This window comes from Corvus kubaryi, unplaced genomic scaffold, assembly GCF_017639235.1.
Source record: "Corvus kubaryi isolate FWS band 111438036 unplaced genomic scaffold, C.kubaryi_AGA036_p1.0 37397, whole genome shotgun sequence".
NCBI lineage: Eukaryota > Metazoa > Chordata > Aves > Passeriformes > Corvidae > Corvus > Corvus kubaryi.
This window is the reverse complement of record NW_024581136.1, coordinates 20,116,676-20,139,779: the sequence shown is the minus strand read 5'-3', so window position 1 is coordinate 20,139,779 and position 23,104 is coordinate 20,116,676. Positions and strand designations below refer to the sequence as shown.

Here is a 23,104-nt window from a genome sequence, read left to right as displayed (position 1 = left end):
TGGACATCCTGGTGGGATGGACAGGATGGCCATCCTGGTGGGATGGATATCCTGGTGGGATGGCTATCCTGGCCCAGTTCTCAGGAGCTCCCCTTTTCTAAAGGTGCCATGTGAGAAATGTGTTGGGAATCAGCAAATGGAATAAGGAGCAGAATTCTTGGAGCAGCTGGCAAATCCATCTTGTTTGCTGCTTCCAGGGGGATCTCAGCTGCGGGTTGAGTCCCCTAAATAAATTTTAGGAACGTTTTGCCTCCCTGCTGGTGGCAGGGAGTTGTAATCCAGCAGCTTCCTGGGATTTTTCTCATGCACAATGAAGCTGCTTCGCTCCTGACAGATTGACTTTGGCTGGGACTTGTTCTAAACTGGGACTTCTGCCACAGCAGGAGCTGCAGGCCTGGTTTATAACAACAAATGTTCCCAAAGAGTGGGAAGGAAGAGGCTCTGTGGGCTTGGAGTAGCCTGGGGAGGTGGGGAGCAGGAAGAGAGTTGAGTGGTGTTCAGGGTTTCTCTGGGATTGGGGCAAAATGTGCTGGAAATATCCCCTGTGGAATGAGGATGCCTTCAGTGCTTATAGGGTAACTCACAATAATTTGGAATAAAATTATGTCTTCATTAAATACATGGGCTGCTTTGCATTTAGAATGCCAGCACTGGGCAAGAAGGGACCTTAAAGATCCCTTGAAGAGATCTTCTGTATCTTACAGATCTTATAATATCTCATTCCACCCCCTACCATGGGCAGGGAATGTTTCTTTGAAAGATCTGTCAAAAACCTCCAGGTTTGAGGCTTTTTTTCCCTTTTCCCTTTCATCTTGGAAAATCTGTCCTAGGAATGGGTGCTCGAGGAAACAAACTGTTTCCCAAGGCACCTGCAGGTAGGAATATTTGTGCTGGAAACTGTTCCATATCCCAAGATTTTGCCCATGAAGACCTTTTGGACTCCAATAAATTATAGGGATATTCCTCAAAAGATCTCAGCCACACAATTCCGGCTCTGCTACTTTAATTCCCACATCTCCAAATATGTGTAAGGAGGTTTTTCCCACCTTAAGAGTCTTTATCTTGATTTGATAATCTGTTATTGAGTCCCTTCTGTGAAAAAAGGGTGTTTGACAATTTGTGATTTACCAGAGTCTGGACTGACAGGACAAGAGGGAATGGCTTCAAACTGAAAGGGAGTAGATTTAGATGGAATACTGGGAAGGAATTCCTGTGTCTGAGGGTGGGCAGGCCCTGGCAGAGGGTGCCCAGAGCAGCTGGGGCTGCCCCTGGATCCCTGGCAGTGCCCAAGGCCAGGCTGGACATTGGGGCTTGGAGCAGCCTGGGACAGTGGGAGGTGTCCCTGCCCATGGCAGGGGTGGCACTGGATGGGCTTTAAGGTCCACATCTTTCTTTGATCTGGTGAACCAAAAAAAACCCAACCAAAAAAACCCCTCTCCTTTATTAGGTGTCAATATTTTATGAAGTGTTTCTTTTTATTAAGTGTTAGTATTTATTTCCTGGCTGTCACTGTGCTGGCCCCTCGCTGATCGTTGCTCTCTGAGTTTCTCACCTGTGGTGTCACAGCCCCGTGGTCCTCAGGTGGCCACAGGACAGTGATGTCTGACAGAGTCCTTGGCTTCCCAGCGAGCTGTAAACCAAGCAGCCAATTATTTGTGTTCACAAACAATTAATTAACGCTCTTAATACGAGTAATTATGTTTATCTTGCTGTCCTGGCAAAATTCCATGCTGGTCAATTATGTTCTGCAGGCTTGAATTGTCTCTTACAGAGGCCGAATGGAGGGTTGGGATTTTCCCCTGTTGAAACTGATTTATTTAAAAATAAGATTTTTCACTTTTTTTTTTTTTTAATAGAAGACATTTTATCTCACATGTCCTAAAAATTATTAAAGCTGAAAGAATTCCCTTAGGGAAACCACTGTGGTGTTCTTTGGGAATTACAATTTTCATGCCTTTTTGTGTCTGGCCTTTAGTTTGGTGCTTGAACATTAAACTTGAGTCTTCAACTTGAGTCTTTCTGATCTTCTCCTTCCTAAAAGGTGATGGATACATAGGAGATTCCTCATGGAGTGGGAAGTGTGAGAGCACAGCCACTGCTGAGGTAATTTTGGCAAGGTTATAATAAAATAACTCATCTTCTGCAAGTTTTCAGAAAATTAAGAATTCGTGAAATAATCAGGTTGGGCCCTTTTCTAATCTAGTGTTAAATATTAATTATGCAGATGAATTATTTGTAACTGATCAGTGATTAACTCCTACTATTTAGACTGTAAATATTGGCATTTTTGTAGACAAGCACTGAATTCTGCCATTGGATTTTACCTGGTTTTGGTTGCATTGAGCCCAAAATGTTGTTGACCAGCATGAGGTTACAACCTAAACCACTGCAGTCTCCCAGGGTGCAAATGAACACAGAGGACCTGAAGGGCCCAGTGTTTGTTCCTGCAAAGTACACATTAGATGAGAAAGAAATAAAATTTTATGTCCATTAAAAAATATTTAAGTAACTTAAATGTGAATTTTATCTTCGTATGGAATAGAGATGAGTGTTGTCATCGTGTTCCAGCTACCACGCTGAGAAATGTGGTGATCAGAGTGCATAAAATGGTTTATTGCCATCACAGAATGGTGGAATTTGTTATTCCTGATTAAAAACACACCACGGAGAGCAGGAATTGGGCACCTTTCTAAGCTTTACACCAGGATGCTCACATTTTTCAAGTATCCAGAACACAGGATTGATCAAACTTAGTGAAAAGGGACCTTTTCTGTTCACCTGTTTGCAAAATGGATGAGAGGAAATGGCCTCAGGTTGCTCCAGGGCAGGTTTAGGTCAGATATTGGGGAAAATCCCTTCATGGAAAAGGTGGCCAAGCATTGGAACAGGGCAGTGGTGGAATCCCCGTCCCTGGAGGGGTTTAAAAGCCCTGTGGATGTGGCACTTGGGGACATGGTCAGTGGTGGGTTAATGGTTGGACTCGATGGGCTTGGAAGGCTTTTCCAACCCAAATGATTCTGGGATTCCCTGGTAAATGACACTTTTATAAATAATAGTTCACTGTAATTTGGTGGTTGTATTACAGTCACCTGAACCAGGCCTTGCAACTGGATCATCTTCAAGGGCCTTCCAACCCGAACCATTCCATGAATTTATGAAAAAACCCCTCTGATTTGCATCACTTATTAATAAGGGATGGTTTCACTTGAAGGTTGAGACATATCACTCAAAGTATTCTTCCTGGTGTAAATTCCTAAAATTAATTCTCCTGAGCTTTTCCATAGCTGTGCTGAGCAGTGGGTGAAATTTCCAGTTGCAAACGTTGTCCCAGTCTGAGAGGAAGGGAGTGAAGGTTGTGGGGTGGAGAGGTTTTTCCACCTATTACCAAAGTGACATTTGTATCCAGGGACATCCCAAATTTCCACTTGGATGGGCTGGAGAGCCACTAAGTGTCCAATGGGAGGCACCAGCTTGGAAGGTGCTTTTTGAGGAGCAGTGCTGGGTCTGGCTGTGTCCCCTGTTGAAGGGGGCCCCTCGTGTCCCTGGCTTGTCCGTTGGTGGCTGATGGACCCTCTGGCTGTGCCAGGGTTGGCATCCCAAACATTCCCCTTGTTCAGCAGCAGCCTGGCCCTTGGAAATCTTTCCAGCTCCTTCAGGAGCTTTGGATCAGGTTCATATTAGGTAATCACGCCGCAGAAGATCAATGGCTTATGAATATCCATGGAAAAACGCATCCTGTTTGGCTCCATTTGCCTACAGGGATGAAATACGGGCTGCTCCTGCAGAGGGGCTCCGTGGATCCGGAGGATTTGTGGAGAACCTACTGCACTGAGTGTGTATTAAATTAATGTGCACACACCACTTGTATTTGTTCCAAGGTTTTGCTGCTTTTAGTCGCAGATGTGAATCAAACAACCGGGGGATCAAACCATCAGAGGCAGAATATGTTAATGGCACAATATTCAAAGGGTTGCAGTAGTTTGTTGTTCCAACAGTGACAAATGTTGTAGAAACTTGGTAAGAGAACCGAGTTTTGCCCTGTCACTTCCCATTACCAACGGGCTCAGAAACCGGAGCCACTCCACGTGAAACAGCACTTTAATGTCTGTGTGTCTTTATTAAAAAGTAAACTTTGATCACTCTCATTTACCACCGAGGCAGAGGTGCCTCCCCCACCCTTGGCCGTGGTGGGGACCCCGTGACCTTTCATCCATGTGACCCCCATGCCTTTATTTGGCTCTCCCTTTGTCACCCCGCTCGTATTTACCCCAGAAATTTGTTTGACTCGCGCTCTCCGATGTAAACTTGAAAAGGCCGATGGGAGCGGCCCCGATGCAGCTCTGCAGACGGATGAGAGGAGTGATCAGCTGAGGTAAATAACGCTGTAAAATATCAAGAGTGTGATTTTCCCTGGCATCTGCATAAAACCCCCGGCACGTGCGGGTGTTGTTTCCAATCGCGCCGGCGGTTTGTTCGCAATTCCCGTAATTTGATCGTGGCTGATGAAAAGCTGACAAGATTTCCACAGCGCCCCATTAGATGAAAGCAGCATGAAACCAGAGGTTAATCTGCAAACAGATTTTCCTGCTTATTACTCTAATGATTCCATCAGATTTGATGTAGCAGGCTGCGAGGCGTCTCTCGGCAGCAACAGTGTGCTCGGGTTTGATCTCCGTGCTCATTAAATGATGGAGTAATTTGGGTGACCTCTGACCAGGTGCACATCTCCTCATAATTGCACGGCATTCTGATGGGGAAATTACTGGCGAGAACCCCGAGTATTCGTCCCGCTTCCCGAGTCGAAAAACTAACAAAAGAAATATTGCATTAATTTTCAAATGATGATATTACATTTAGTGCCTGGGCCCCATATATCAAAATCTGAGAACTGCTCAGTTACTCGCTGCTCTTAATCTTAATGGTATCTGTGGATGTCAAGGGCATGGAGGAAATTAAATCGGAAAGTGCAGATAGACCTAAGAAGACATTATCTCTTGATGATTGCAGTTTTGATAGGTATTTCAGTGAATTTCATTTTCGCAGAATGCTGGAAGATGAGTTAGCCACCAGATTTTCTCATTTTTCTTCCTCGTGATTTATGTGAGTTGAGTATAAAACTTTTTATGGGAGTGCAGTTACGGCAGATGAGAGGTAAATTAATGCACTGGGTTTCCATCTCGGCCCCGCGCGCGATTGTCAGAGCTGTACATACGTAATGGGGCCCATCATTATTCAGGGTTGTTTACATTCAAAATATGTAATGAAATCTGTTCAGAATAATGAGGGAAATAAAAGTTTAGAAAATTGTAAAGGTCATGAAGTTTGAGAAATGATGCAATGCTCCCAAAATAACATTTAGGCAATATAAATTACATTATTATGCACCAACTCTGCCTTATAGAGACATGAAGATAAAGTGCTTTCGACGAGTAAAATGCTGTTAGTGCTCTCTGAAGTATGAGAATGTGTAAAATGTTTCTGATTTCATATTCTGGTTTTGTGCATATTGTGGAAAAATATATAAAGGAACTTTATGGAGGGCAGTGGCTGCTTCACTGTGCCCAAGTTTAAATGCATTTCCTGGGAGGGTTTTCTCCAGCAAACAAACACTTTGGCAGAAATGTAATTGATTGTTAATCTAATTATTGAGGCCACCATCGAATTCATCTTTTTGGGGGGTTCTTTCTCCTCTTCTTTTGGGGATTTTGCACGGAGGTCTTCGATACGAATGTATTTTATTGCATATACTGAAGAGGGATCTTGGCACAATACTGAGATGAAGCATAAATTTGCCCAACTATCCGTGCTCTGCACCTAAGATACAAATCTCTGCACCCTGATTTTATGCAGGTGCTCCTCAGGATAATTATGTTTTGCCCTGCACATTTTATATTGTATTTATTTGTCAAAAGAAGCAGCCAAAAGCATGAAACACGGGTCATTTTTTGAAAAGTTAAAACAGCAGATCTGTGCCATCCCAAAAACGGTGCAGTGGGGGTGAGTTGATCATTGAATCTGAGAGCAAAGAGAAAACGCGCTTTTATTCAAAGTATATAATCTTGATTAAGTTCAGATTAATTCCTGGGTAATTAGGCATGATTTTGGGTTGATTGTCAGATAATTTTGAAATGGTGAGTGCTAATTGAGAGCTCACTGGGTCCTTGTGATATTTGAAATGCTTTTCATTTTTAAAATGGGGGGTTTTTTCTATTATTTTTCAATTGCTGCATTTCAATGCAAAGATCCCGAAGGGGATGGGATTCCCTTTTCCCGAAAAACTCTAATTTATTTAGAGAAAACTCCTCTCTTAGTGGAAAAAGTAAAGCAATAATTCAAGTATAAACCCCTCCTGTTGTTAATTAATCCCTGTTACCTGTTGGTCGTGCTCCTGTTTTTCCAGCCAGTCCATCCTTGGCTGGAGCTCTTTCCAAAGCAGTTTATGATGTGTTAATTAAAAATTTTCGTTTCAGAACCTGCATTTATCTGCTGCTGTTTTTATATTCTCCCACGACTTTGTTGTAGCATAACACAGCAGCAGTTTGAAACGGTGATAAAAGATAAAAATGCACATTTAAGAGTTAAATGTTAATCACTTTAGAGTTTTTGTAAGCGGTGGGCATTGTTCTACCTTTAATTTTGGGTTCCACGCACCCCGCAATGCTTGGAAGAGCTCAGTTCTCACTTCACATTCAGCTCAGATTTGTAGTATTTTTCAAAGGGTAAATTAGGAATTATATGCATTTGTAGAATAACAACCAGATGATGTTGATGCAAAAATCTCTGTTCTGTCAGCTCTTTATCGGAATGTTGAGTTTTTTGGTGATTGTGGCTGAATTTCCATGCAAATGTCAATCTAAGGGATGATATCCCAGGCTGCAAGGAAATAAATAGAGGGGAGGTAATTTTTCAGCCTTTAGTGTATATCTGGGTGCAACATTATCCCTATTTCCTCTCTTATTAAAGAACCCACACAGGGTTTATGGCTGTGTAAGTTTAACACTTCCAGGAATTTTCCTTTTTAAAAGACCTGGATTTATGGATTAATTTTTTTAAAAAATCTTATTTACAACCCTCCCTATTTCTGCTGAGTGGTTAATCCATTTTGCTGTTTCCACTCCCAGTAGGAAGGCCTTTTTCCTTGCTTTTTTCAGGAATATTCACTGAAATGAATACATTGTTGTTTTCTGGTTCTTTTAAAGGAGTCCTTGCTGCAAAAAACTGCTTTGAATTCCAAAAATCCCGGCTGTGTGCTTGAGCCATCCGGCCCATTTGCCACAGCCATTCCCTCCTGCCTTTGATTGTGTTCCAGTAATCCATTGTTGCTTATTCCTCACATTTTGGGCTGGTTTTAGTGGGAATAAGATGGGATTTTTCCACCCAGCCGGTGTTCCAGGGCTCTCTGAAGATCCTGCGTCGCTCTGGGAAGCGGCTCCTGCTTAAGTGGAGTGAGCCTAAAAATCCACGATTAAAGTTAACAAATCCAAATGTTTTAATGGCAGTTTGTGTCTTGGATGAGAGGAGGGAGAGGATTTGGGGAATCCTCAGCTGTGGAGCTGTGGCTCGTGTCAAAGTGCTGCTGACGTTTGGGGACACTTTAAGGTGATCTCCCTTTGATCTCGAATTCGTGTGAAAATTCCCTCGGGTGGGAAGCTCGGAGTCCCTTTGGTGTTGTAGCAGGAAATTCAGACCTTGCATCCGGTTGTTTAGAGCTGGGATTTTGTAGTTCTGCCTAATGCTGTCATTCCTCCTTGGGCTCTGAATTTAAGGATTGGGCCTTATCCTCGTTGCCTGTCTCCTTCCCAGTTTTGGTAAATTGGCTGTCTTGGAGGAGGAGAACTTTGGGAGAGTTTTCCATCCTTTCTGTCAAGGTTCAGATGCTTTTTCCTGGCTCTGGCTGGAGGAGCCACATTCCATAACTGGGTTTTCCCTTTGCTGTGGTGTTGGTGTCTAATTAAGCTGGACTCTTCCCTTCATCATTGGTCATATTTTCTGGGGCCTTTACATAAATTAAAATCTGGGGTTTTTCTGCCCATTTTTTTGGTTAATGATTTCCCTTTCCTTAATTAGTCCATCTCTGATGCCGGATTCTTGATTTCTGTGGAAGTACCAAGAGCATCTGTGCATTCCACAGACAGAAATTACCATTATTCCATGCTTTACATGATTTTTCTCCACTTATAATTTGCTTTGATAAATTTAAGATGATATTTTTGGGAACAGGTAGGTCTGTATCCAGCCAGGACACTCCTGCCATAGCTTCTTCCAGAGTGTTGTTATTGATTAATTGTATCAGAGGAAAAACTCCAACTAGGACATAAATATCATTTTCCCATCCAATCTTTTCAGCTGATTTATGTCTGAAAATGCAGGGGTTTAATTCAAATAGTGCCAGATGTGCTTATTATATTTCTGTGCTATTAATTCAGATTAGGAATTCTTCTTTGGGGTTTTATTTTTATATATTTAATGTGAAAAACGTTCCTTTATCAATCTGGAATTTGCCACCCTCAAAGACTTACGTATGGAAAGGGTGACAACTGCAAATTCTCAATCTCCTTTGGTTTTACTTTTACTTTAATATTTTATGCTCCTGTGAAGTGTCTTCTCACACAAATAAGTTCTTTATTTTCAGTTTCTTTGGTAATTTTTTTTTTTAATCACCTAAAGAGGAATAAATGGCAGAAAAGGAATCCAGCTTCCTATGGTAGACAAACCTGTCCCACAATCTTTTCCATGATTTCATCAAACCCTGTTTAAAAGCTGGCTGGCCTTAGGCTCCTTTGTTGCTCTCTCGTGTTGAGATTTGCTGGAAGTGGGATGGAAAATGTTCCAGGTGAAGGCAGGCCACTGATTTATGGAACGCATTCAAATGTAATTATAGGTGTATCCCGTCTAATTAATTAATTTCTTCCTTGTCTCTTCCCATCACTGACACTCGAGGTCTCCTTTTAGCTGTCCACAGCCCCAAACTGGGCTTTTCATGAACTGATGCTGGGATTTGGGAATGCAGTGGGGCAGAGTTATCCCAGTGGGATTGCATTTATCCCGCTCCAGGCTGCTGTTACCGCTCCAGCTGGTTCTGCCTGTCAGTCTCCTGTATCCCAGAATTCTGGATTTCTGTACAGATTGGATGGGATGTTGTCATTCAGCATCATTCCCACATCCCACTGCAGCTGGGACACCATTCCAGTTCCGCAGGAGCAGGCAGCCCTCATCAGGGATTCCTGGGAGAAGTGGGATTGGGTTGCTTAGTGCCGTGGTTACTGATTTTCCCGTCTTACCCAGGGATTGAATCAGAACCTCTTGGCACTCTTGTGAAAACACCAGCTTGTCTTTCCAAGCCCCTGTATCCATGTTTGAGGAGTGATGGAATAGGCTCGTGTGACGTGGCTGTTTGTCCATTAAGCCACTGCTTTGTCCATTAATGGGATTTGCTTTCCTCTTGCTCTCCTTCCTCCATGTGAATTCCATCCATGTAATACCAGAACCCCTGGGTTTATCCCTGCTGAGCAATTCCCTTCATCCCAACCAACCACAACCTCTCTCATTCCACTGGGAAAACCTCTCTTATACTTCCACTCGGGAATTTCTCTTGGATTCTCAGCCTTGCCGACTTTTCTTTTTCCTGGAATCCATTCCAAACATTTGCTGCAGGTTTCTGACCCGCTCTGGAGTTATTCCCAGTAGTTTTGGGTAGCCACCTCCTCAGACAACTGGGGGAATGTGTGTTTGGTTCCCTCTTTTTCTTGTTACACTTCTCCTTAACCTTTTTTTTGAGCTCATCAGGCATTGGGAAAGGTCAGATAAATGTCCCCAGGAAAGGGATGAGAGGCTGGAATTAAAGCAGGAGGATGGATTTGTGCTCTGCCTTCGAGATCAGATCTGGAGTTACTTAATTAGTGTTTATTTACTGCCTCCTTGGGGTATTGTTTGGATTTTGCTTTTAAACTGGGATTTTGCTATCTACACTTGCATCCAGAGGAGTTTGAACCCCGGGAAATGACACCAGGAGATCTGTAGTGGGTACAGCCACAGCTCACATCCCATTTTGAGTTTTCACTGTTTTTAAATTAGGAGCTTGATTGTTTTCATTAAAGAGGTTTGATATCCTACATCCTCTCTGCAAGTCGAACGTGGAATTACAGTTTCAGGTAGCAGGTTTTCCTGGGGATGTTGAGGGCTAGGTTTGTCTTTATTGGATGTAAAGAGAAAAGATTTGTGTGAAAAGCCCCCCAAATTGATCACCACCACCAGAAGTTTGTTGGGCTTTTGCCCAGATATTTTCAGACAGAAAAGTCCTGTAGGTAAATTTTACCCCACCAGTGTCAGGGGTGAGCAGGAGGAATGGAACCTGTCCTGTTTTAGCACATACTGGACATTTTCTGTGTGAAATTCTGTAATAAAAATTCAGGAAGGGAACGTTCCAGCTCAAAATGCTGCAGCATCATGAACTGCTGGAGCCCTGGGATAAAAGTTTTCCAGTGCTGCCAAGAGCCACATGCTCTGCTCCACAGTATTCCCAGTGGCTGCCTCCAGCAGAAACTTGGACTCTCTTTACAAACTTCATGTTTCTCAAATCCTTTTCCTCAGTGTTCTCAAGTTTTCACTTTAATATTTTCTCTGTCAGAAACATTTACCATTCATCCCAAGTAGCGGGAATATTTTAAAAAATACAATCTACAGCTGAATTAAAGTGTTTGTTCTAATCTATTAATCAATTGAGAAGGTGAATCTCCCTTGAAATGGAATATTTTGAAAGCCAGCCATGGCTCTGATGGCATTTCTGGAGCTGCCCATCACACTCAGCACTTGTTTCCTGGAGCTGTGAGTGGCAAGCAGCTTGTGGGGGGATTTTTACACAAAACCCACTGAATTTGAAGTTATGACACTTTGGTTTAGTGTTGTTTAATTAAAAATAACTCCTTATAAAAGGAGTAGTGATGGAATGCAGTGGATGAACTGCGAAGAGAAACAAGGATGCCTTGCATCTTCATGAATCAGCTGCCGTTAAAAATTGAATGATTGAATCAAATTTTGGCTTGAGATATTAAAACCTGTTGTTAATCACATGGATATTTGTGGCTGGTGGTGTCCTGTGGAATACCATCATTTTCTGAACTGGGATTCCGGTGTCTCACCTGACGCTTTTGGATACATGTAAAATTCATTGCCGGGGATGACCTCAGGTCATTTTACAGCATGCTTGTTAAGGAATTTTAGGGAATTCCTCTCCTGCTTTTACAGTTAGTGGGCTCCTTCCCCAGCTGGCTCTGGAAATATGTGTTTCTTTTTTTTTTTTTTCACTCTCTTTGAACTATTTTCCTTCTGTGTTGTGCTTAAGACCATAAGGAAAGTACAAGGGTTTATTTTGCTCGACATCACTCTGGTAATGTTTCCTCCACCAATCATTTCACCATTTTGAAGTTTCCTGAGGGTCTTCCTGAATTTTTTCACTTAATGGTCCCCTAAATCAATACTGACCTCGGGTAGCTGGTTGTTCTCACACATTGCTCCTGGCTTGTTTGAGGCTCTAATTGTGGTTTTCAGCTGAAATCCTCTCTGTCCTTTTTTCTCTGAGTGCTGGCCTCATCCACCAGTTGGAGACATGTTTTCTGGGGCCAAGCCAGTCACCTTTATTTCAGAATCCTTCTTTCACTCCTTGTTTAGGGCTTATTGATTGATAAAAAGGTGGCTGTGCCGAGTTCTCCGGCGGGTAAATGATGCCCATGGAGTAATTAACACCTGGAGCGAGGGCAAAGGGGAAGATGCCTCCAAAGCAACTGCTGGGGCTGTTCCCAGTGGGATATTGCTGAGTAAAAGAAGAATTTGAGTCTTCCCTACCTTCTACCAACAGGACACATCCATACCTCCGTGGGAGGAGGGGGGAAAAGCATTTGGAGCTCGTGGAGCTCCTCAGAACAGCGGGATGGGTTGTGTTGGTGTTGTGGAACTCCGTGTTGAGTGCTGGGAGTGACATTTGTACAGCTGCTCTTTGGCTCCCTTCTCCTCCTCTGGAGCCTGGCTTGGCATTTGCTCTTTTGTGGAATTCTTGTGGGCATGGTGGTGCTGGACACGAGTATCTTAGGTACTGTCAGTGGAACATCTTTCTCCAGTCACTGGTGCTAAACAGTGATGGTTGCATAGCCAACAGGAAGAGATCCAGGGATTTGAGGGATCCCTGGGGGTTTTGATTAAATATCTGAACTGGATAACTGCAGTAGGAGTAGGAAGTTGTGTTTTGGGACACCAGAGCCCACCTGATGGATGAGGTGCACAAAGACTTGGGCTGTTCATGTGCTGATGTGAGCACAGGCGGAGTTTGACACCAGGCACTTTTCCTTCTCTGCTTCTCCTGCAAAATTTTGCCGAACTCGACTAATCCTGGTGGGTTTTTTTTTAATTTAAAGTTGTCATGGAATGGAGAAACCACAAACCCAAGTAAAGCTTCTCTGAAACTGAAGCTGGGCAAGTCGGTTCTGGATAAAAAGCAGATCTTTCCCTTCCTCTCCTTCCTTTCCTCCTGTGATGTATTTAAGATGCCAAAACACATTGCAGTGATTAGTTCATGGCAAGAAGAAGGAAATGGAAGATAATTTATGATAAATTTCAAGATATTTGTTGCTGCCACCAGGATTAGTGGTCAGGTCTAACGGTAGGCTCCCTATAGCAGCTACAGTAATAAATTCTGCCCAGTAGGTCTGGGTTTATGCAAGCAGAAAAAATCTGAACTAAAAATGTTAGATCTCTGTACAACCAAAATCTGGATCTTCATTAAATTGCATTTTAATGCAGCATCTCTCCTCCTGGATGCTAATGGAAGGAGCAGAAATGGAATTGTTCTGTCATTGTCAGCCTCTCTTCAAATGAGGGTGGTGGGGCCCTGCAGAGCATCACCAGGAGGGGCATTCATGGCAAAGAGCTTTGCTTAATTAGAATCATGGAATCATGGCAGGATTTGGGTTGGAAGGAATTTAAAGCTCACCCAGTGCCACCCCTGCCATGGGCAGGGACACCTCCCACTGTCCCAGGCTGCTCCAAGCCCCAGTGTCCAGCCTGGCCTTGGGCACTGCCAGGGATCCAGGGGCAGCCTCAGCTGCTCTGGGCAGTTTCTTGAATTTCTTGTCTTTATTCTCCTATTTAAATTTCCCTTTTGCAGATGTTTAGGTTCTTGAGAAGAGTTTCCTAAGCTGCAAAACACCACCAAAAATTTCTGTCAGGTTTTGTTTTTAGTGCAGAGCAGAAACCTCCCAAACTTCTCCGACGCTTCCAGAAAAAATCAACTTCTGAACTCCGTGACAAATAGGGTTTGTGTATCAATTTAACTGTGGCAACGTTTGAGTGGCTTCAAATTTAGAGGGATGGCAAACACATTGGACACAGTGCAACATCACTGGGACTCATTAGCATAGTCGGGCCACAGCCAACAATGTGCTCCTCAGCCCAGCAGATGTGCAGCAATACCTTCAGGAGAGGGAAAAATCACCCCAGATCAGAGAAAAGTGTGAAAAACTCGCCATATTAATCATGTTAATTCCAGGTTTGGAGCATTATGTGGAGCTGTGTGTTTATGTGGAATGGGGTCACCCAGGAGCCGGGCAGGATTTGGGGTTGGAGAGGAGCTGGGTGTGGGTTGGTCATGGTGCCACAGCCACCTCGTGGGGACGGTGGTTTGGGTCAGTTCTGAAGATTCCTTTGATAATTCCCACCTCAGTGTGATTCCAGTCTGGAGGTTTCTCTGGCTGGTGTGGATACGGAGTCGCTGGTGGAAGCAGGAGCTCTCTGAGGGTGGGAATGTCAGAGCTGGAATGTCAAATGTACAGCCAGGTGTGAGCTGATCCATCCTCTCTTGCAGACTCCTGCTGAACAGGCCAAAGCCAGGCTGCAGCTGGTTCTGGAGGCAGCTGGTGAGTAAATGATAATCTTAACAATTTACTTCATGTTTGTGATACCAGGTGGGATTTTGTCTGTTGGTGTTTGGTAGATGCTGATGCTGTTCTTATTTCAGGTTAAGATTAAATTGGTTTGCATCATCATTGGCACTTAGTAAAGCCCTTTAAGGAAATAAAAATAAGTCATTTTTTTACACTAAAACCTCACACGTTTGTTCTCTGGCTCCTGCTGCTACTGAGGTTTTATTCCATGCTCTCAAAAATTTGGTTTTGTTTGGTTTTTTGCACTTTTCTTTATTTTTTGGCATTGTTCTAAATCAGTGCAAGTATTTTTTTATTATTATTACTTTTCCCCTTTTGGAAACCGCCTGTTTTGAGGAAACTCCTCACATTGCTGATGTATTTTTTTTTTTTTCCAAAATCTATCCAGCCTTTTGCATTGTCTCTCTTCCAATATATTCCTTGTTCTCCAGAACTTTTAATAAGTCTTTGAAGCATGTAATTATGAAATGGATGTGACAGCCCTGACCTCAAAAGCACAATTTGTGTATTCTGCTGCCATCAATCACACTTCATTTTTTAATTTCTTTTGTACCTGGGAAATGTACAGAAGATAACTGGGGGTCATATATCATCATGACCTGGGCTCTGAAATTTTCCAAAGCTTATCAGAGGTCTGTGACATTGTTAAACTCAAATATTCACCGTTGAGGGCTGGATCTTAGATTGAAGCTGCAAGTTTTTCATATGGAACAGAAGAGATTTAATCTCTTTGTGTCTCTTACCATCCAAAATACAGAATTAAGTTCCTTCCTGGCTTCATTTCAGTCTTGGTCATCCCAGGCACTGATGAGATCATCCCCCACCTTCTTCCCCAAGTCCTGCATTCAGTCAATTACATTTAATTTTTATTAAATTGCTGTGAGAAGAGGTTGGAAATGTTGATAATGTTGTTTCAATATATTTTTGTGTTTACTCCTTGCAAAATCAGCCCTTTTTTCAGCTTTTAGTCTTAAAAATCACTTTATGCTGAGCCATTACCCAGCAGCTTTTTGAGGAGTTTGGGTTCAACAGGTCCATTGCTGTTGCTGTTGTGGTGATGCTTTATTTGAATATAATTTAAATTAACTCTGTGCTTCAGTAGTGGTGAGTGGAGCTGTTGTTTGTGTACACAGGGCTCTGTACGGGCTCCATCCCAAACTTGGGAATGAACTCATGGAATATCTGGCTGTACACGTTGTAGGGCTTGCTCCAGTCCCACTAAGTGGGAATAAAAAGCTGTGCTTTGTTCCCAGTGGATTATCCATGGATTTGGAGGTTAGAGACACGCTGCTCCTCTGTGGTTTGGACAAACAAACCAGGGGCTCTAAATCGCCAGCAAGTGTTGGAGAGACTTTTGGGACAGTCCCTTCCTGGTTCATCCCTGCTGACATCATGGAATCATGGAATGGTTTGGGTTGGAAGGGACCCTAAAGCCCACCCAGTGCCACCCCTGCCATGGGCAGGGACACCTCCCACTGTGCCAGGCTGCTCCAAGCCCCAAAATCCAGCCTGGCCTTGGGCACTGCCAGGGATCCAGGGGCAGCCACAGCTGCTCTTGAATTCCTTGTCTTTATTTTCCTATCTAAATTTCCCTTTTTCAGATATTTAGGATCTTGAGAAAATCTGCTTTTAGAATTTACCCTAGATCTTATTTTAGGAAATAGTAGCTGCTTTCTCTGAAAGGCAGAAATCAGCAATCAGCAAGTAGTAAAACAGAGTCTTATTATTGAGGGGTTTTTTCCCCCATGTGTATTCAGAGATGGGAATTATGACTTCTGGTCTCTCATTATGAAAGCAGGTCAAATAAAAACTATTCACCTGTGCCTGTGAGGGAGAAGGGGTAAGATGGCCATTTTTATATTTATATGATACAGTGCTGACAAGAAGGTTTGGCTCCAAGTCCTGCATTCGTGCTGACTTTGTTAAATAATGTTTTTCTTTGTAAGTGTAGATTCATGTCAGTAATTTTGTTCTCATTAGGCGGGGCAACACTGGGAGGTACTGAAAGACTTTAATTCTCGAGGCAACTGATTTTTGATTTATAAAAGCCATCATTCCTCAGACATTGTTAGTCCCAGCTATAAATTCATATTTGCAGAATTTATTGAATTAGATTTCTTAATATTGAGGTGCCAGGGAGCCTTTTTAGGCTCCTCTGACAACCTCCCACAAGTCGCCGTGCCCGAGCAGATGTTAAGCAGGCAGTAGTTGAATGTTAATTTGGAGAGGGTGGGATGTTTAAGCCCATCTGAAGTATGTTCCATGTGGGCCTTCCAGACTGAGCTACAATGCTTTGTCTCTTGGGAGAATTTCCAAGCTAAACCTCTTTCTTTTTGTCGCTCTATATGGACTCTCTCAAGTCAGTATAAATCAGATCATCCCTGGGCTAAAGCTCTCCAGCTTTTGTTAGTGGGCTCTGTAGGGCTGTAATTAGGCCTCCTGGCAGGCCTTGCCGGCCAGTTAATGGTCATATGGAGTTTTTCTGAGGCAGACTGGCTTTGTGTAAATCCTTGCTCGGGATCTCCTTCTGGGTCACTTCCTACCAGGCCGGGGCTTTGTGCCGCTGCCCCACGGGCGGACGGGGAGCAGCGTCCCCTGACCAGCGCCGGCTCCGGGAGCGCCGCACAATCCACCCGGATAATCCCCAGTGTAAACAGAGGATTTAGCTCAGCTTCTGTCACTTACAGTTGCCAAACCACTTGGGTGTCTGTGATTTCTTTCCCAGACTTCATTACCGAGGGTCGGAGAAGATCCGAGCTGGGGGTTTGTGTTAAACGTGGCTCCCGGCGCCGATTTTAGGGAAAAGTTTGCGCTGTTTCAAATCCTAAATCCCAAGCTTAGAGCAAACCTCAACATTTGAAAGCTGCTTAATACGTGCTGTAAATGATACAGCACCTGTGCTTTCTCATAAAGATTAAAATATGGATGAATATTCCCGAAATGTCAATAAATTCCTATGAAATGGCACGCGGCCGTTTCAAACTGTCGATATTGCCGCCTCTTCCAAAGGACTCCGAGAGCTTTGCCATGGTGCTAAGCAGAAATTTCTTACTCTCCATATAAAGACGATGACAAAAGGCAATTGATCTGGATTTTCAAAGGTCTAGAGTTGAAATAAGTGACTGATCTATTTTTGGGATCTGCATTTCAATCTCTGGCTGAAAGAGCAGTCAAGAATAGGGCGTTTTGTGCAAAGAATTCACCGGAGTTTATTTAAAGGAAACTTCAGGACCGAGGCACTAAATGTGAGGTGATGAAAATGGGGGAATACAAATTCCAAGCGTTTACCATTTATCAGATCCAATTCTGGTTGTTGGATATTTAACTCATTATCTTTGAATTATGCTATCAGATTGCTGCCTTTCATTTTGCACCGTGCGTCTTTATTGCATTTTACACGTTCCTCAAAGAGGAAATCATGGAATACAATGAGTACTTTAGCCTTAACTGTGGTAAATACAAATGTTTTATAATTCTGACTGCCTTTCTTTTTTTTTGAAATCTACCTATTCTCCCACAAGTTATTGGGGAGAAAAAGCCTGCTTTGCACTCAGTGCCTGATAAATATAGTCAAATATTCTCTGCTTTTGGGTATCAAAATGGCTCATAACAGATGTGGCTGAAAGGACCACATACGTAGACTGTATGATTTTAGTCTGGTGGAACTAATAGGATCACTTGCTACTTTATAGATTCTTGCTTTTCTTTTACTTTAATAAAAACTGTTTAGTTAAATAGGTTGGCCTCTATTTTGCTCTTTTCCAGCTATGCAAAGCAGTCGGGCGGGCAGGTGGCAACAAGTATGAAAAATTTCCTTTTATTGGGGCTTCTTTTCAACTGCCAAATTTATCAAATGTTTATGGGTTTCTCGTTTTGATGATGGTTTTCTTTCAGTTTTCTTATTTGTGTTCTTTCCACTGAAAGCTCGCTGGCTTTAATTTGAATTTCTAATTATGCAATGAATTTTAGAAGGGTGGGTAACATGTGTTGTATATATGCACAAAGGATGAAATAATACTTAAAATATTTTATTTGTTCTGTGGAAATTTAGAACAGGCTTTTAAAATAATTCTTGCCCCAGAAATTGCAAGAATTTGAAATTTTAGCAACCTTAAAAGTTCTGAATATTGAAAAAGAGATGAAGTTAGTTGCTATGTAGGTTTGATTTGATATAAAACTCTAATTTTTATCAATTTCAAATAGTTGTTTTGAATGGTGGCAATTGGCACTTTGGATAATTGCATTTTACTGCTCCTTATATACAAATCTTGGTTTGGAGAGCAAAGGTGTCTTCCTTGAATGATGTTTTCTCTTTCAACCTCTTTCTGGATGGAGGTGCTGTAAAGGGTTTTGTGAGGGTGTTTTGTGGAGCATTTCCTGAACCCCCAGCTAAGGAAAGGACTTTTCATCATAGTGACTCTTCACCAGTGTGGGAAGCTTGTTACTGTTCCCTGTGTCAAAGGAAAAGAAACTGGAATGACACCTGGGAAGAGCCTCGACAGTGATTGCTCCAACTTCATCTTTGTGTGTCCTGCCCTAGGGCCATCTGAGATTCCAGAATCCCAGACTGGTTTGGGTTGGAAGGAACCTCAAAGCCCATCCAGGGCCACCCCTGCCATGGCAGGGACACCTCCCACTGTCCCAGGCTGCTCCCAGCCCCAATGTCCAGCCTGGCCTTGGGCACTGCCAGGGATCCAGGGGCAGCCCCAGCTGCTCTGGGCACCCTGTGCCAGGGCCTGCCCACCCTGCCAGGGAACAATTCCTTCCCAATCTCCCATCCATCCCTGCCCTCTGGCACTGGGAAGCCATTCCCTGTGTCCTGGCCCTCCAGGCCTTGTCCTCAGTCCCTCTCCAGCTCTCCTGGAGCCCCTTTAGGCCCTGCCAGGGGCTCTGAGCTCTCCCTGGAACCTTCTCCTCTCCTGGCTCCACAGGGGAGGTTTATCCTGTTCTTGAAACCCAGCTAATTTAGGAAATCCATCTAATTATGGAGTTAATGAACCCAGTTTTTAGGTCAACTGCTGATTCCTCCTCAGCAGATTTTGGTGTCAAAACCCATTTCAGTGACAGCATCAGCAGACAGAACACTTGAAAAATCTCTGAGCGATAGAGGAATTAAACAATTAATTAAAAAATCAAGGAGATGTGTGTTAGAAGAAGTAGCTACTTTTTATATGATGTATTTTATGAGAATTTCAGGTGTTTTAAGACTGAATTTCAGAAAATTCAGGAAGTATTTGAGCTCACCTGAATGCTCCAGACCAATGAGCTTCATAGCCAAGCTGGACAGAGACGCCTTTCTCCACACATTGCTTGATCTTTTGGAGAAGCTTCATAATCTCCTTAGAGTTCTAAAAAAAGAAGAATTTCTGCACACAAAGTGCCAACTGTAGAAAAAAGAATCATTACTCCAGGTAATTGCTTGTTTAACATATTAACGCTGTTGTCTTTACAAAATATGTGATTTCTGAAGTGCAGCTGGTTGTGGCATTGGTGAGCAGAGTAAACACTTGGATAATAGTAATTATTAAATCATTAATTTGAATTAATTTCTGTGATTGCTGAAAAAATACAGGATTTTAATTGAATGTAGGTAGAGAATAAAATGTGTTTGAAATGAAATAATTCACTTTTGCAATGTATGATATTATTCTGTTGGTGTCTAAAAGCTGTTCACTTCAGGGACCTCTTTTAGGTTCTTACAGGAGACTAAAAAAAAAGGCTTTGAACCATTTTTGCAGAATATTTATTTGTTTTTAGACTAAGAAACCAATGAGGACTTGTAGGGATGCCATAATATAAACCAGAGCCTATAAGTAGAATTTAGAGTAACTTTATTAATTAATGAACATTTATTGCCTTCAGAAATCTCTCTAAAGCTTTTAGAATTTCTTTTTTTTTTTTTTTTTGTTAGATTTTTATCCAAGGCCTTTTTTTTTGTGGCACCAAAAGTATCTCAGGCTTGCATGGTGCCTAATGGCTTTCAGTAATATTGCAGCATATGGGATACAGGATTTTGATGCAAATCTCTGTGCTAATTATGTGCAGATGAATCTTTCAGGCCAGCTATTGATCTGCAGTCAAAGACAATTTTTCAGTTAGCTTAAGTTTTATATCAATTCATATTTAGCAACTTTGCTGTAATTTAATTATCCACTGGTTTGGCTGTGGAAACCATATGTGGTCGTGGGGCTCGTTTGTTTTCAGCAGGTCTTTTGGGAAATGTTATTTCTTAATATTGACGGGGAAATATTTATTTCTCATGTTCTACATGATCTGTCCCAGCCTCCTCTCTGCCCAGCTGCCCTCTGTGGGCTCTGGTCATCCAAGCATTCCCGGGAATGGGTGTCCAGGAGCTTTGTTCCTTGTACATCTTTGTTTCCCTTGTACAGCTTTGGATGTTTATATTTTCTACAAGTGAAAGTGGAGAGTGTTTTCACCCATGGATATAAATTCCAGTGGTGGATTTTATAGCCTGAATGCCCAGAAAAAGGCTTTAAATTGCCCCATCTGCTCTGGCTGATGGGCTCACCTTGGTGTTCTGGTGTTGGGGGCCTTTCTAATTTCCACATGGGAATTGTGCTGGAATCATCTTGCTGAAAGGAACCTTTAGATTAGATTAGATTAAATTAATTATAATTCCCTGTGAGGGTGGGCAGGCCCTGGCACAGGGTGCCCAGAGCAGCTGGGGCTGCCCCTGGATCCCTGGCAGTGCCCAAGGCCAGGTTGGACATTGGGGCTGGGAGCAGCCTGGGATAGTGGGAGGTGTCCCTGCTCATGGCAGGGGTGGCACTGGATGGGCTTTAAGGTTCCTTCCAACCCAAACCATTTCATCATTTTCTTAAAATATTGCGCAGGAAGTAGAAATGAAGCCCTGCTGGTTTTGTGCTTTTCCCACCCATCCTTTCAGGAAACCCTGGAATGCCAGCACACGGCTCCGAGTTCAGCAGTCATCCAGCACCTTGTTCTGTGCCTGCACCACCATCTTGTAACTCCTATATATTAATTTTTTCAAGGATAGTATTTAATATGGGTAATAACCCCCTTGTTTTAGTTATTGAAAGCCCATTTATCACAACTTTATTAAACATGGAGAACTAAGTGTGCCATTTTTGCCAAGTGCTTTCGCTCTCTCGTGTTCTCTTTGTTGCCCCAAATGAATGAAATTAGAACAAACAATCTCCGAGTCATTTGTAATCAGGCGCTGATTAATGGACTTTGGTTTCACAGCCATTATTCATTCAAGAACACCTGATATCTTTCCCATAAACAAATCGTGTTTGTCCAAATTAAGAAATTAAATGAAGCATTTGATGAGTTTATGATTGACCCTTCCAACTCGGAGCCCATTAGTCAACGTCGTTATCATGCAAAACTGCCTGACTAATGTGCTGGCTGAATGTGCTGTGTGGATTTATTATGATTTCTGATTAATGCCTGCTGCAAGCCAAACCACGGGATTGTAATAATTCCTTGATTTTCATTTGAGCAGTCGCTGAAGATTTTCATCTGTGATGAAATGCATTCGTGTCCCATTAGATTTAGAGATGGTTATGAGGTGTCGGCCGAATAAATCTTAGCATGGAGCAGAGGGTGCTTTGCAAGGACTTTGTCAGTTGTGGTGGGCTTTTTATGGGGCTGCTGCCTGTCATGAGCAGGGATTTTTTGGGTGGTTTAAGGGGAGTTCTCCTACTTAGGCTTTTGCAAATGCGGGTGGTCGTAGAGGTTGATAGAAACAAGGTCCCCACCATAGTTTTATAAGTGAAACATTTCTCCTCATATCTAAGAGACTAATAAGAAAATTTTCTTTGATTTGCTTTTTGTTGTTTAGACACCTTTATTCTATGAATATTTAATATAAAGAATTTTCCTGGGGATGTTTGGTAACTTCAGTGACTTGGAAAGGATGTTATACAATGTTTTTTGCTGAAGTAACACTCTTGAAAAGCAGATGTTAAACTTCTGTTTAATGTGAAGCAAGGCAAGTTCACACTGAATTAAATCTGCATTGGATGATTTGAGCCCTGTTGCCACCAGCCCATTAAAGAACTGCTCTGTGATCCATTGGAAAGGGCGGAACGGCATCGTTGGGAAAAGGCAACAGTAATGAAAACTCGTGTCCTTTGCCATATCACTCATATTGATCACCCCAGCAAGGAAAAAGGAAGTGTTTCAAAACACAGCTTATGTGAAAAATCAAATTAGGTGCCTTTATAGCAGATCCTCCCTTTAATTCTGCTTCTATTTCCTTCTCTGTGGCTGCAGTGTGATTTATTATTGAAGATTTCTGAGCTGCTTTCTTTAAGCCATCTTGTATCCCCTTATGTTCTTAAAATACCCACTAAAACTATTTAATCACAGGAGTTTCTTAAAGGTTTTGAGCATTTTATGCTGCTGATCTCAAGCCCTCGGAGAGTTTTCTCTGAGAAAGGTGAGTGATTTTATAGCGATGAGCCTCTTTGAGCAAGAGGAAATTGTGATTCCTTTGGACAGGGCTTGGAGCAGCCTGGGATAGTGGAAGGTGTCCCTGCCCCTGGAAGGGGATGGGACTGGGTGGGCTTTAAGGTCCCTTCCAACCCAACCATTCGGGATTCTCACTCACTGCAGCTCTGGGTTTGCCTCCTGTATATTCCTAACTTACAGCAGCACTGGATTTGTTTCAGGACTTTCTGGTTTGAATTGTGGGTAAAGCTAAGGGGGAAAGGAAACAAGTTGTGGAAGAGTACACGGAATTCCAGGCTGGCTTGGGTTGGAAGGGACCTTCAAGCCCATCTCATTCCACCCCCCGCCATGGGGCAGGAACACCTTCCGTGCACCAGGTTGCTCCTTGGGCTCTTCCCTGGGCAGCCTGTGCCAGTCTCGTTAGAAATACATTATTTTTAATCAATCTTAATATTACCTTTGGGCCTGTACCATTGCCAGGTTTCCCTGCAGTATGGACTGACTTCTAAAAGCTTCTTTTCCAGCCTTGTTCCCAGCATTTCTGTGGTGAAGCCCAGGCTGCCTGTGCCCTTGGCCGGCGTGGCTGTGCCCCGTTGGTCCCCGTTAGCGCTGGCTCCGTGGCCCTGCCTGCCTGCGCCTCCTCTGGGCCTTTCAGCTGGCGATTATTGACATTTTATTCCAAGGCTCAGCCTCCTGATAAACCAGGCGTGCTCCCCAGCAGATAAATGTCCATA

The 23,104-nt window shown here is 42.9% G+C and overlaps 1 protein-coding gene across 1 annotated transcript in view; it reads left to right on the top strand.

Annotated features, from left to right (window-relative positions):
• RSRC1 (arginine and serine rich coiled-coil 1) overlaps window positions 1-23,104 on the top strand; it is a 99,774-nt gene that overhangs the window by 47,401 nt on the left and 29,269 nt on the right. The window contains exon 7 of the mRNA XM_042042167.1: window positions 13,853-13,904. Coding sequence (XP_041898101.1) covers window positions 13,853-13,904 — 52 coding nt within the window. The remainder of the gene's footprint in view (window positions 1-13,852; window positions 13,905-23,104) is intronic.